The sequence below is a fragment of the Nicotiana tabacum genome, chromosome 11 (genome assembly GCF_000715075.1).
Source record: "Nicotiana tabacum cultivar K326 chromosome 11, ASM71507v2, whole genome shotgun sequence".
Lineage (NCBI taxonomy): Eukaryota > Viridiplantae > Streptophyta > Magnoliopsida > Solanales > Solanaceae > Nicotiana > Nicotiana tabacum.
Genome location: NC_134090.1, coordinates 21,469,988 through 21,485,707, shown reverse-complemented (window position 1 = coordinate 21,485,707; position 15,720 = coordinate 21,469,988). Strand labels below are relative to the sequence as shown.

At 40.2% G+C, this 15,720-nt stretch overlaps 1 protein-coding gene across 1 annotated transcript; it reads left to right on the top strand.

The window, feature by feature from the left end:
• The first annotated feature begins 8,173 nt into the window (after positions 1–8,173).
• Positions 8,174–15,171, top strand: LOC107822694 (nifU-like protein 4, mitochondrial). Its single transcript, XM_016649256.2, has 3 exons — positions 8,174–8,616; positions 9,347–9,508; positions 14,387–15,171. Exons 1-3 carry the CDS (start codon positions 8,394–8,396, stop codon positions 14,845–14,847), a joined length of 846 nt encoding a protein of 281 aa, XP_016504742.2. The 5' UTR covers positions 8,174–8,393; the 3' UTR covers positions 14,848–15,171.
• The last annotated feature ends 549 nt before the right edge of the window (positions 15,172–15,720 follow it).

Here is a 15,720-nt window from a genome sequence, read left to right as displayed (position 1 = left end):
TATTTTTCAGATTGTGTTTTTGGAAATTGAAAGCGTCCGAAGAGAGGAGAGGTGTAAGGATATTTTTTTGAAGATGGAGTGAAAATACCGCGAGTACCATGGCAAGTACCATGATATTTGTAGACAGTTTGGTGCAAGTAACAATTTTCAGGATCTTTGAGATGAACTGAAGGAGAAAGATGACGAGCTGATAAAGGTCATCGAAAAATGCAGCGTTCTTGAGGGGTTGTTGAAAGCAAAGATGAAGAGCTCGAGATCACCAAAGGTGTTGAAGCCCAATGCGGCGATCTCCAGGACCAGGTGGTCTCACTGTGTGCCGAGCTCGAAGAATGTCAATTCAAAGCGGATGCTTTGTACGGTGAGGTCGCCGAGAAGGTAGAGTCTGCTCGGTCAGGGCCATAAGGAAGGCGTGGGCTTTAGAGATCGTGATCCACATTTTTTTGTTCCAAGCAAGAGAGTGCCTTGGAGATGGCCATACTTAAGGAAGAGCGGTTCGGTGAGTGGATTGGAGAATTAGAAAAAGAGGCTTCTGGCCTTTGTGACCGAGTCGCCACTCTTGAGGCCGAGAAGACCCAATTTCTGGCTCGATCGACCTCTTCCCGCACTTTCTAATTTTCCTGATGTCCCTAGAGATTTGTACGAGGAGTGGAATCACACCGAGGCCTAGCTAGATATGTATAGAGATCTGAAGAGGGCGGGTACAGTTTCAGAAGCCTTCTTCGAAGACGCTCGTGTTAAGGCACGTGGAGCGCGGGTCGCTTGTGGTTATGATCCCGCTATACTGGAGGTCGGTGACGACGAGGAGGACGCGGGCATGGACCATATTGAAGAGGATGCCTGGTACGAAGATGCATACCCTGGGGGCGGTGGTAATAGCGAGAGAGGAGATGGAGATGGCCCAAGTGGGCAAGCTAATGGTACTGCTAGGCCTAGCGGCGACCAGTAGTTTTTCTTTTTCTTTTTCTTTTGCAATAAACTTGTACATTTTTGTTACTTGTACCTGATTCTAGTTCGTGCTTGTATGCCTTTTGATTTTGTCGTGTGGTTGCCTTTATTGTGTTAGCCGTAGTCGCTTAGCTTGAATACGGTTAAATCAAAACCTAAGTTTGATTAAGATCGAGGGCCAGTAGATTCTAGTTCGAGCTAGGTCGAACATATCATGCTGAACTATGGCCGAGGGCCAGTTAGGTGTTGGTACAAACGAGGTCGAATATAACCTATATTTAGTTATGGCTGAGGGCCAGTTAGGTGTTAATTCGAACAAGGTTGAATATAACCTATATTTAGTTATAGCCGAGGGAAAGTCAGGTGTTAATTCGAACGAGATCGAATATAACCTATATTTAGTGCGGTATTTGTCGGCGTTGTAAAGACAATTTTGCCTTGGTTGTATATTTGGATAAATAGGAATAAACTTCATGCATTTGTGCTTTGTTCATACACTTGGAGAAATTTACATATTTTTTCGGGCGTTGGCTGGCTTTTTAGTCCCAGTCCCAGTCTATTTAGTCCCTTCATTGGTCGATCTAGAGAAGACTTGAGAAGTCGAGCAATAAACTATCCATCCTATCCCTTCGTTTGTGCGTACTTCGACTTGAAGTGTCCCCATCGCCTAGTTAAAAACCTCATTGAGAAAACCCAATTGGGACAAAACTTAAGTGAGGAAAAAAAGAGTACGACTTGGGGATGCTCTTTCTTAAAAGTTGAAGTACTTGAGGTGGGTGATATTCTAGTTGTTTGGTAGTAGTTTTCCTTCCATTGTTTCTAGTTGGAATGACCCTTTGTTCGCTGTTGCCGTGATTTTGTATGGGTCGTCTCAATTTGTTCCTAGTTTACCTTACCCTGGGTCTTTGCTTGCTTGGGTTTTAGCTTTAAGCACGCAGTCCCCGACTTTGAGTGGTCCGACCTTTGTCTTTTTGTTATAATAGCATTCTGCCTATTGCTTTCATCCTTACGTAGGCCATATCCTTTCGTTCTTCGACTTTGTCGAGCTCTTGCCTTCTATTTCGTTGTTCCTCGGCCCACTCTCATGGAAGTATCTCAGACTGGGCTCTCCGTCTGGGATCGGTATTACAATATCAGCCCCATAGACTAACGAGTAAGGCGTCTCTCCTGTGCTCGCCTTTAGTGTTGTTCGGTAGGCCCAGAGTACTTCTGGCAGTATTTCCGGCCATAACCCTTTGGCACTTTGAGTTTTTTCTTCATGATGTTCAGTATCGACTTGTTGGCGGACTCTGCTTGCCTGTTGCCCGCGGGGTGATACGGCATTAAGAGTATTCTTTTGATATGCCATTTCTAAAAAAATTCGGCGACCTTTTTTCCCGTAAATTGGGGTCCATTGTCGCAATTGATCTCTTTGGGGAGGCCGAAACAGCATACGATTTTTTTCCGTATGAAGGCGATCACTTCCTGTTCGTGTATTTGGGCGAATGCTCCTACTTCCACCCACTTAGAGAAATAGTCAGTTAAACCAAAAGGAATCATATGTTACCTCGCCTCGCTGGGAGGGGGCCCACGATGTCTATTCCCCATTTGACGAACAACCAAGGGGAAGTGGCAGAGTGGATGTGCTCGTCTACTTGGTGGATCATTGGGGCGTACTATTGGCATTGATTGCATTTTTCACGAAATTCGCAGCCTCTTTTTTCATGGTGGACCATTAATACCCTGCCCGTATGAGGCATCTGACCAAAGCCCAATTTCTAAAATGAGCTCAGTAGTGGCTTTCGTGGACCTCTTCAAGGACGCATTATGTTTTATTTAGGCCTAGGCATTTCGCTAGAGGGCCGCCATACGTTCTCTTGTACATGTCGTATTGAATGGTGTTGTACCTGGCTACTTGTATTCACAATTTCTTGGCCTCTTTTTTATCAATTGGGAGTACGCAGTCCTGCAAGTATGTAACAAGATGGTTGCACCAGTACCAAATTAGGTTTATGGTTCTTACCTCGACTAGATCTATCGATGAGTTAAGAAGGTAGACTATACTTTTGTCTCTGGTTGCAATATTTTTGGTGGTTGCAGCTAGTTTGGCGAGGCCGTTCGCTTCTGCATTCTGTGCTCGAGCGATCTGATCGAGTTGACATTCGTTGAACTTGGGCAGTAGCTTGCAGGTTTCGGTTTGGTATTTTTGTAACCTATGTTCCTTGATTTGGAAAGTCCCTATGACTTGATTGACTACGAGTTGAGAATCACAGCTTAGTCTCAATCGTTTTGCCCCGTATTTAAGCGCCTGTCTTAACCCTGCAATTACGGCCTCGTACTCGGCCTCGTTGTTAGTCATATCCGGGCATCTTATGGATTGACAAATCACTTTTCCGGTGGGGACTTCGAGTACGAGTTCTGGTTCGATCCCGACGTATTGGATGCACCGTCGGTGTACAAGACCCAGAGGTCTTGTGTTTGGGGAGAAGCATGGACGACTTCTCTTTCAACTTCAGGTATTATTTCTGTGCTGAAATTGGCGACGAAGTCTGCAAGTACTTGCGACTTTATCGTTGTTCGCGGCTAATATGTGATATCGTACTCGCTCAGTTCGATGGCCCATTTGGCAATAGCTCGAGTTTATGCAAAGTTCTTCTTAGGGGAAAAGTCGTGACGACTGAGATGGGGTGGCATTGGAAATATGGTCTAAGCTTTCGTGAAGCTAATACTAAGGTCAGTGCCAGTTTCTTGAGGTGAGGGTATCTCATCTCGGCGGAAATTAATGTTTTGCTAATGTAATAGATGGAAGACTATGTACCTTTGCTTTCTCAAACCAAGACTGCACTCACAGCCACTTCGGATTTGGCGTGATAAATATGTTTTTATTTCCTTCAGTGCTTGAATGCATTCAAAAGTCCATTGGAGGCCATTATCTTTTTTGAGTACGCCGAAGAATTTGTGACTCCTATCCGATGATCGCAAAATGAATCTTGAAAGGGCATCGATACGGCCAGTTAACTTCTGAACCTGGTTTTTTGTGGTTAGGTGTTCTGGTATCCCTTTGATGGCTCTGATCTGATCAGGGTTGACCTCGATCCCTCGCTGCGACACCAGGAAACTTAGAAATTTTCCCAAGGCCATGCCAAATGCATATTTTTCAGGATTAAGTTTCATTCTGAACCATCTGAGTATGTCAAAGGTTTCTCTTAGGTGGCGATGTGATATTCTTTTCTTTTGGACTTGACCAGCATGTCATCTATGTAGGCTTCTATCGTTTTACCGAACTGATCTTTGAACATCCTTGTCACCAACCTTTGGTAGATAGCCCCTGTATTCTTCAACCCGAAGGGCATGACCCTATAGCAGTACGTCCCCTGGTGGGTGATGAAGGTGGGTTTTTCCTGGTCCTCCTCTTCCATGAGGATCTGATTATAGCCTGAGTAGGCATCCAAAAAGCTTAGCAATTCATGCCCGGCCGTTGCGTCGATGAGTTGGTCGATATGAGGTAATGGAAATGAATCCTTGGGGCATGCTTTATTCAAATATGTGAAATCTATGCACGTTCGACATTTCCCATTCTTCTTTTTCACCATAACTACGTTGGCGACCCATTGGGGGTATTTTGACTCCCTAACGAAGCCGTTCTCCAATAGTTTTTCTGCATCTTCACGTACTGCATCATTTAATATGAAGTTAAACTTACACCGGACCTGCCTCACCGGGGGGTGGAATGGATCAATATTCAATTTGTGTGTGGCGATTTCCTTTGGGATTCCTGGAATATCTGCATGGTTAAAAGCAAACAAGTCCGCATTAGTAGATAAAAATTGACGAAACTTACTCATTTCCTGAAGTTTGCAGCCGATGTAAGCTTTTTTGTTGTGATTGTTGCTATCTAATTGGACGGGGTCAAGGTTTTCTATGGTCGACCGCGGTGCCTCGACCGTATCAGTTTCTGACGACATCCTCGCTATAAACACATATCGATCTCAACCCTATTGATTGCTATGCCTCTTTTTATTTGTCCTTCGCTTGTTGGGTGACTGTGCAATCCAATGTGATGCGGTAACATTCCCGAGATGTGCTTTGCTCCCCTCGTATGCTGAATATTTCCTATGGAGTTAGGAATTTGATGACTTTGTATAAGCTGGAAGGGATAGCTCTCATGGTGTGTATCCATGGTCGTCCTATTATGGTGTCATACGCTATGTCTTGGTCCATAATATGGAATATGGTTTCCAGAGTGATGCTGCCGTCCAGGACAAAGAGCGTGATTTCTCTAGATGTTTGCTCAAGTGCATTGTTAAAGCCCGTTAGTGGGATGCAACGTAACACTATCCTATCTTCCTTGTTCATTTGTGCAAGTACTCGAGGGTGGATAATGCATACCCCGCTCCCATCGTCTAACATAATGCATCTCACATCGGTATCTAAAATTCGTAAAGTGATAACAAAAGCATCATAGTGAGGGAAAACCAAACCGTTGGTATCTGACTTATCGAAGATGATACTTTCTTTGAGTTTGTCATATCGTTCGGGGGTGATCGACCATTTGATCTTGTGGGTTGTGGTGAACTTCACATTGTTGATAAAGCATCGTCGCCATCGACGATGATCATGTGGACGGTGCGGGTTGGCGAGGGCAGTTTTGGCGGTCCTTGATGTTGTTTGCGTCCTCTGGAAAAGTTGGTCTTTCCCCGATCGCTCAACAATTCTTTGAGATGTCCCTGTCGAAGCATGTTTCACGACCTCCTATCTTAGGGTGATACACTCCTCGGTTTTGTGTCCTCGTTCTTGGTAGAACTCGCAAAGGGCATCTGACTTTCTGATACTTGGATCCAACCTCATCTTTTGTGGCTACTTTATCTTTGGTCCGAGATTCTCCAAGGCGTAGACTATTTCTGTAGGTGACAATTTTTTTTAGCAGATAACAAAGGGGACATACCTCTTTCGTACTGGTGAGTCCCTGTCCTTGATCTAGGTGAGCCCTTATCGTGGCGGGAGGAGGATGCGAGAGGGATTGAGGGACTTCCTCGCTGATTCAACCGAGTAAATATGACCTTGCCGAATGTATCGGTAGGGATGGCGGTCGCAGCTTTTCAGAACGGGCTGAGCAGAAATGGTTCAAGGGCCACAAAAAAGTTATTAAGTCGGATTATGAAATACCCCCTAACTACTTGGGATGAAATACACAACGCATATTGTGTCGAGGTTCGTACAGACGAGGACGACCTCAATGGGACGACCCATCGATTGACCTCGGTACAAGCCAAATCCAGAAAAGATCGAAGAAATGATATCAGGAGGGACCTCACAGCTCCGCGACCAAATAGGGAACGACATCTACCATGTGTTAGAAGCGCCATTGACTGTTTAATAGCAACTATGTAGTTTACTCTCGCTTCGGCCTTTTTGGCCCCAACATGGGCCGTTACGAACTTGTCGGCCATTTTTTCGGAGGTCTCAATGGAACGTATAGGAAGTTTTGAATACCATGTTAACGCTCCTCCCATGAAGGTCTCGCCATTTCTTCAACAAAATGGAGGATACTTGTTCCTTGGCGAGATCATTGCCTTTCACGGCGGTGACGTAGTGAGTTACATGGTCTCGGAGTGCTTTGTTCTCGTTCTCTATTTCCTCCATCCTTTTCAGAATGGCTGCGAGGGTGTCGTCACCTACACTGTTAATGACATTGTGAGTAATACCTGTCGTTGGAGGAAACTGGTCATGCTGCTTGTTCTTTGGTGGTATAACGCAAGTCCTTGCGTTCTTTGTAGCCGTGTCCCGAGTGGACTTATGGAGGACGCTGGTTAGCATGTCAGTTAGCCAAGCCTCAAGGAGATTTTTTACTGCTGGTGGCGTCTCTTCCACCACGGACGTGGAGGCTCATTTACCAAGAGATTTTGTGATGCTACAGTGAGGAGGGGGTGATCCTCTTCGCCTAGGGGAGGCGTTGGCTGTTGTAACCTCGTCTACTACTTCAGAACTCTCATTGATGGTGTTCATGAGGTTGGTTTGGAGGTCGCTCATTATTTTTGTTCTTTCTTCTCTGTTACCTGCCATATTAGATCTGTGCATACAAAGAAAGGAGATCTTGTTCTTGCCGCCTTTTTGTTTTTTACGTTAACGGTATGTGTTGGGTATATATCTAGAGGAAACTAAAAATTTATCCAAGAAATCCCCAAAGACGGTGCCAAATTGTTTGACCAAAAAGTATTAACTTTTCGTTAAAACGATTATACTTTTTTATTGAAGGATTAAACCTAGTTAATGATAATATCCCTAGATAAGGTTTTCTAATATGCAGCTAAAGTTAGACAGATCTGAGGTGGAGTTGGCAATATCATTTATTAAATATTCCAAAAAGTACGAGCAATAAAGGAGATATAACTAGAAATAAATCGCAATAAATCGCATTTATGTAAATAGGAAAAGGGGTTCACCCAATAAATAATGAACTAGGTGATTGTTCCTTCTAACAATGATAAGTGACAAATAGATCTTAGAATACTAGATATATCCTTGGATCTGATGGACAAGCGTTGAATAACATTAACGAGGAGCTTGATAAAAAGATAATCTTTGTATCTTTGCAAGAGTGAGAGAATCTTTTTGTAAAGTCTGCACTTGTTACAAATAAATAATGAACTAGGCGATCTGCTAACAATGATGAGTGACAAATAGATATTAGAACATTCGAAATATCCTTGGATCTGATGGAAAAACGTTAAATAATATTAGCAAGGATCTTGATAAAAAGGTAATCTTTGTATCTCTGAAGAGTGAGAGTATCTTTCTGTAAAGTCTGCTCTTATTACAATGAATATCACATGCCTTTGGTCATTCTCTTTTTTCTATTTGTATGGGACATACCCCCAACAAACCCTAATAGTACATGTGCAGAGAATATTCAATTGAATATTTTCTTTAATATCCTATTCTAATAAACTAGCTGTTACAGCTCTTTCTGCGCTGCTCGACCTCGACCATCGTTAGCATCTCGATCACGAGCCTCACTATTTCATGGTCGACCTCGGTTGACTCTTTTCTCGATGTTACTTTGCCCCAAGTACTGAGACAAATTTCGACCTATACATATGGTACGAGGAATAAAATCGTGGTATAACTAATCTCAGGATTGTAGTGCTTATTATTTTTATGAGGGGGTGGGATAATTAATCTCGAAATAATTAATTATGGAATAACTTATTTTTTCGCACCCAAACGACCCTAAATGTGTGAGGAAAATATTCGTATTTATGATGTAGCTATAAAATGAAAACTTGCACACACGTGGTAAGACGAAAAGCGTGCCAACTACTTTCGCCGTCATCGCGTTTTGACGTTTCCGTCTGAAATTTCCTAAAAGCAAAAACCGCCACTGAAACATTTCGACAAGCTTGAATCTCTAATTTAAGCTTTAACAAACTATCAGAAGCTCGTACGAAAACAAGTCCAAATCTGTAGTAATGAAGAGTTTATTATCGTTAGGGAGATTGATAAATCGAGCGACTCTCCGCAGCAATAGATTGTTAACAAAACCCTATGTAGCAGAAAATGGTGCAATTTCTACATCTCGTCGTTTCTTATACGCTTTATCTTCCAAAGCGCCCATTAATTTATCTGTTTTCACTTCGTTAAAGCCTTCGCAATTCCCTTCTTCACATCCTTCACCATGGAGCCATTTCGGAGGTCAGTTTTTTCTTTAAAATATTCAGCTAGTTCTTCTTTTTTAGTTTTAATTTATTTTTTCAGAATAGTCACTATAGAACCTTTAATTAATCTTAAAAAGATAAATTGTTGTATATTGGTATGAAAACGAACCCGAATATAGCGTAATGGATATAGAGGATTCATATAGTTCACTAGTTTGCCATTGCGGCTAGTATATTTTGATGTGAAAATGTATATGTATATGAGTTTGTGTGTCATGTGCTTTTTGCTCATTGTTATTATGTACCATTACTGTTGGTTTTAGCTTGATACTTTTGGCTTTTAATTTTAGTTTACAGGAAAATTTGGGGGCAGGGAACCAGAGACGATGCTGGTTTTGATTCACTTTGTTGAATCTTTTCAGAAATTTAAGATTATTTGGGACAAATGATTGAGCAAAAATGGGGCATTTGTTAAATTCTGCTGATAAAACGATGGGATTCATTATCAACATTTGGAGAGTAGAAGATGGGGAAAATGTTGCTTTTTTATGCAATTTCCATATAGAAGCAAGTAAAAAGGTGGCATCTTTTCTAAGAACAAGAAAGTTCGTTCAATGTTTTTTCCATCATTTTTCTGCTTTACAAAAAGTTAAGACTTTATGATTTACATATTTGTTGCAGTAATTGCTTGATTTGATAAATGGGGGTGCTAACTATTAGTTTGTGAATATGGTTATATATCCTGATCTTGTATATGCTGTGAACAGGCCAGAAGAGGACTATGTTTATCCAAACTCAGTCGACTCCTAACCCTTTATCCCTTATGTTCTATCCTGGGAAGCCAGTTCTCGAAGCTGGGAGTGCAGATTTTCCAAATGCTCGTTCTGCAATGAATTCACCTCTGGCTAAGGCTCTCTTTGGAATAGATGGTAATTCTCAAAACTTAGAATCGTGAAAAGCCTTAGACATTTAACATCTATGTTAGAACCTTTATATTGAAATCATAGATGCTTTAGTGCATTGCCCGGGAAATGTGGGGGGATGTGCTTATAATACTCTCTCTCTCTCTCAGACTACCATGGAAGAGATGCAGAAGAAAATATGCCTAATTTGGTGCAGTTGCATAAATTCAGCTGTCAACACACTATATAGCAGGATTTAGGCTACTAGAAAAATAGTTGTCATTTTTATCATCTAGCTGACTGGCTGTGCATAGTGCATTCAATTTTGAATCAAGGTCAAGGTAGTACCAAATACATCTGGATATTTGATGTGAAATATAACTGTCTAGAGTATATTTGTTGTCTCATGTCTGAAATAGATTTAGGCATAAACATATTACTATAATAAGGAGCGGTTTTGAGACGCTATTCTCTCAAACTTTGAGACACATTTTGTGTCGTCTAGTGTAACTATATTTTACTTCATCTTTGTTGCCAACTTGCTATTTTGCAATCACAAACTGACTTTTCCTTTGTTATTTTTGTTTTGATGTCTTCATCATAGTTTTTTACTGAAACCACAGACTTTTTTTTAGCTTCTGTAATGTAATGACTGAAAATAACTGAGGTATGGTTCCTTATAGTGGGAAGAGTAGGGGTGTGAATGTTTGTTTTGGGGGTGGGGTGGGGGGTACTAGAGTCTAGAAGTGAATTACTTGATAGAAACAAAAAAAAAAGTATGGAAAAGAGAGCTTTGAAAGTTGATGGAATCCATATAAGCTTCAGGAGAATCTTTTTGTCCTCTTGGAACAAGAATGCTTTTACCAAGAGAGACAAATTATTGATGCATGCTCGTGGCAAATGATGTTTAGATCATTATCTGAAGAAAGGACTGCACATTTTCTTTTGGGTAAGTAAGGAATGTAGAGTGTTTCTAACTTGATTTAGAAAAAGAATATGATTATGTCAACTGGAGTTTTCTCTTTTAGATCATGGAAACCGGGGATTTGGAGAAAAATGGATTCGCTGGATAAGATATTGCGTTACCACAGTAAGATAATAATAATTAATGGATCTCCTGAAGGACTTCCTCTCATCGGAGAGGACTAAGAAAGGACGATCGCCTTTGTCACTTCTTATTTGTTCTGGCAATGGAGGGACTGAGCTTGATTTTGAAAATGGCAACTATATATGACTGGATACAAGGTTTCAAGATTAAAGTAAAACGGAAACATGGAAGAAATTGCATTAGAGGGTGTGACCTAGTGGTCAGTAAAGTGGGTGCAAACCTTGGAGACCAGGATTTAATTCCTAGCAGAGACAAAAAACACTAGGTGGTTTCTTACGATCTGCCTAAGCTTTGGTGGGGAAAGTTACTTGATGTGTGTTAGTGGCAGTGTTATCAAAGGCGAAAAGCGCAAAAAAATACTAAAGTCTGTTGGGGCTTTAAGCGCAAAGCACAAATAAAGCGTGGGCTTGAATGAAAAAAGGCGGAAATGGAGAAAAATAACAAGTATGTATGTGTAGTCCAAGACTAATATCTATAAGCATGAATACCAAATATATGGACAAAGAAATTGAAGAAATTTTTTGATAAAGTGAAACATCAATTGTTTAGTGTCCCTCTTCAGGATTACGCTCATTGGCAAGGAAAAGTATGTCTTAGAGCATTGATGACAATACTGAAGCGCCTGCTAAGCGAGACGAAGTGCTCAACATGTTTTGAGCCTCGCTTCAGGGCTTAAGCACTCCTTTGATAACACTGGTGAGGGGAGGTAATATGTATCCTGTTGAATAGTTGAGGTGTGGGCAAGCTAGCCCGGACACCACCATTATAAAAAAAATACCGAAGAATATTATATTCTCTATTCAGGTGTCTCATATTTTGTGAAGCCAAAGGAAATCAGTTGGTGCATCTGAAGGTGATTCTATTAGTCTTTGCGGCCATCTTGCTTACATATTAACTTAGAATGAAGCAATTATTTCATAATAAATGCTGGCCAGAGCTTTCATAAGCTGTCTATGACTCTGGACAAATTTCCTATAGTGTACTTGGAATTAGTTTTGGGGCAAGGCAGAAGATACTGCAATTTAGCAAGAAGTGATTGAGGATGCAAAAAGAAGTTAGCCCCCTGGAAGAAATAATATTTGTCCTCTTCACCAAAAAAGAGAAATAATATTCATCTTTGGAAAAAGGTTGACTCTAGTCAATAGTATGCTATATGAAATCCCTATTTGCTACATCCCTATCTCTTTCCCCCAAAGGTTGAGAAGCAGAAAATTAAAATAAAGTTTTGTTTTGTGTGAAGGAGGTTGTGTCAATAAAAGATATCACTTGGTAAAAGGACACGTTTTGAAGGATAAAAGAGATGGAGGTCCAGGAGCAAAGCGATGTAACAAGAGCTTGATACTCAAATGGCATCAGAGATTGATGAAAAGGAATAAAATGTAAAAGAGTTGGACAGTTAAGCATGGGAAGGGGTATTAATGGTGCAGAAAACCAGTGAATTGTATCTGAGGTTTTTAAATTATTATATGATTAAAGGTGTTCTGCGGGAGGAAAATAAGGGTCTGCATATTCAAATAGTTAGAGAAATACATTAAGGGCCTTATCAAAAAAGAGATAAGGGATAAGTTTCTAATTTTATACAATCTGGGGGTAAACAAGACTGTACTCTAGTGGATTATTTTATAAAGAGTGGACTTTTCAGAAGTATTTTCAATGTATCAGGTGTGTGAACACTTAATAGTAAAACTGGACTCAGTAAGGATATTGGAGTAGTGTTAGATTTTATGTGTTAGACTGGAAGCAAAGATGGGAAGTCCTCGGTTAATTCTTGTCGCAAGGTGCTGTTAAGTAAAAATATGATAGAAAATAGTTATTGGCTTGGGAAGATGATTAGGGAAACAAAAGTTCTCCCCAAAAAGTAGATTGTTTTGGCTGGAGTGCAACCCATGAAACTCGTCCAACATAGAAAAAATTGCAGAAAGGAGGCATCATGTTATACAGAAGATGCAGTCTATGTGAGAAAGTAACAGAGTCAGTTATCTGTTCATTCATGACAGGTTTGATTGGAAGATGACAGATGCGGACCATGTTCCTGAACTTATATCCTAAGTTGCTCCGACACGGTAGTTTAGATGCCGCACCCGTGTAGACACGATACTAGTATGGGGTGTGGGTATGGGATCTGTACTGGATTTGGTCACATAATTTTGGGTACTTTGACAACGACGGAAGGAAAAACTCGAGACGAGATATATTTTGATTCCCGAAATTAGAACTAAAACTAGGATAAATTTGAAGAAAATAGCATATCTTATCTAGGAAATCAATCTTTTACTTATCTACAACTTGAGAATAAAAAAGAAATCCACACTTTATAAGCTATACGTAAGTATCCTCAATATTTTTCATAATTTAGAGATATTTTTTATATTTTTATTTTTTTGGAATTACTTTTAGCCAGATTCCAGCACCCATATCCGAACTAGGATCCGTATCCCCGAATCTTAGAATTTACATTTCGAAGGATCCGATCTCTAGATCCGCACCCGTGTCGGGACACGGGTAACTTAGCTTATATCCTATTCACTTTGGTGATGCCTGGAGATATGAAGCAGAGACTTATCAGTACTCAAGGGTGGAAGGTGGAAAAGAATAAAAACGAGATCAGAAGACTATACCTTTATGTATACCATGGCCATGGGCAAAGCAATTGTAGGATTTTTTAGGGGGAAAATCATCATATAACTCATGTAAACTTTAGATGTGTTCAAAATTTATACTCTCTGGTAGGAGAAACATCATAAATGACGTAGAAAGCATCATGGAACTAATGCGCCAGATGGAGCCGAACATGTACCTTTGTGTATAGTTGTACCTCCATGTTACCATCCCATTCAATAGATTACTTATATACAAAAGGAATTTATTTCTCTGTTTGATGCCAAATAAGATCTGAATTTTCTCTTTTCTGTTCTTTATCAAGAGGTTATATATTTTATTTCTTACTTTCTGCTTTAGTTCAAATGAGTAAAAATGGTTACTTTGCTGAATAGAGACATGAAGTTCCTATAGTCCCCTATCAACAACAACTATGCCTCAAGGCTAAACTAGTTGAGGTCCGCAATAAAAGTTTTCAATGTTGTTCCGTTTGGACATGTATCTTTCCATTACTCAATAAATTGGAGTTCCCTAACACAAAAGACTTCTATAAATGCGAAAATTAACTAGGTCCCCAGGGCTTTGGTTTAATGGTAAGAGTGCGACACGTGATGTGTGTGTTAAGCGCACGTCACTGGTTCGAACCTTGATGCAGAAAATAGCTTGGTATTTAAGTCAAAAAGAGTGGAGAGGCATGCCCATTATCCACCGAGTTTCCAATTTGCCCTTGGGGACTTTTCAGTTGTCAAAAATAAATAAAATGCCAAACTTAACTATAGGTTTTATCATAATATAGATCTTTTGCATCCATGGTATTATGTTTTTTTGCTAAATCCGCGTGAATCATGATAGATTGCGTATGTATTTGAGAGAACTTCCTTTGCAAATTGCTTCCACGGGTGACATAATTTGAGTGAATATGGAATTCTACGACGCAAGTTTGACTTGTATATAATAAATATAGTTAAGTTCATTAAGAAATAAGCGTAATAGTTGATAAGTTAGTGTAATTGAGAAAACATCAAGTAACCGCTTGAAACAAATGAGTTGTATCGATTGATATTTGTAGAATTATGTGAAACATTCGGGACGCGTAGGAGGAGATTGCGTCATAGAAATTAGACAAAGGAAGTATTCTTATTGTTCTTTGTTTTTTCATGAATGCGCCTAAGAGTTTAATCCTGTTTTCCTTCATGCAGGGATTACACGTGTATTTTTTGGATCAGATTTTGTTACTGTTACAAAAAGTGAAGATGCTTCCTGGGACTTCCTCAAACCTGAAATATTTGCAGCAATTATGGATTTCTATTCTTCTGGTAAGCCGCTGTTCCTCGACTCCAGCACTGCAGCCTCCATGGACACAGCTATCCATGACGATGATTCAGAAACAGTTGCAATGATTAAGGAACTCTTAGAGACTCGTATTCGCCCAGCTGTACAAGATGATGGTGGGGACATTGTATACCGAGGATTTGATTTAGATACGGGAATAGTCAAATTGAAAATGCAAGGAGCATGCAGTGGATGCCCTAGCTCATCCGTTACACTTAAATCTGGTATAGAAAACATGCTCATGCATTATGTGCCCGAGGTTAAAGGTGTGGAGCAGGAAATGGATGAAGATGAAGAACCTGGATTAACTGGTGCACCATATGAGTAGTATTACTGTTATAGCTGCTTTTAGTTGATTTGGTGATAGAGAGATCTCAATCAGGGAACGCAGGACTTGTTCATGCTCCTCCATGGAAAGAGTGAGTAATGTTGAGTGCACAAGTTTCTTGCATCTATCAAATTCACGCGAGATAAGCTACTATATGCATCAAAAAATGTAATTCGGCAGTTCTTTTGATAACATTCTAATAAATAGTTTCCGCTATATGTTTAGCTGGATAGGAGACGGGACAATTGGCTGCAACATGCTCCTAAATGAGTCTATAAAGATGCAAAAGTGCATATGTGTGCATGAGTTCTTTGAAGTTGCTAACCGTACGTTTGTCTATTATCTGTAATTCTTCATTTTATGTCTTGTCCATTTTGAACGGTGAAGTATGGTTCCTTGTATATAGAATCAAAATCTTGGCGAGAGGAGAAAATGCATAAACCATTCGTACCTCCTGGAGGAGCACCTACAAATTTTAGATGCTACCGAGTTGAGTGCTCATGCTCCTGAAGAGTAAGATGGTCTGTCATTATTCTTCAGGGTTTGAAGTTAAATAGTATCTAGTACTAGAATTACATAATTTTCAGCAAGTATAGATTTCCTAACTCGCAAGATAGTGAAACCTTTTTGGATCCTTAAGCATAGACAATTTGTACTGAAGACTGGCTTTGCATCTTAAATAAATCTCCTCTGGGAAACTTGGCACTGAGCCACTGTTTCTGCAAACTTTATTCGCAGTAGCGGAATCAAGATTTGAAATTTATGGGTTCTGGATTCTAAATCTTTTAAGTTACTGGGTTCTGAATTAATAATTTATACACATTTAATGAATTTCTTAAGACAAATACATGGTTTGGACCAAAGCTATTGGAT

Coding starts and splice junctions, on each gene's coding strand:
- LOC107822694 (XM_016649256.2), top strand. CDS start 8,394: ATGAAGAGTTTATTATCGTTAGGGAGATTGATAAATCGAGCGACTCTC. Junction 8,617..9,346: donor ACCATGGAGCCATTTCGGAG/GTCAGTTTTTTC, acceptor TGCTGTGAACAG/GCCAGAAGAGGACTATGTTT. Junction 9,509..14,386: donor GGCTCTCTTTGGAATAGATG/GTAATTCTCAAA, acceptor TCCTTCATGCAG/GGATTACACGTGTATTTTTT.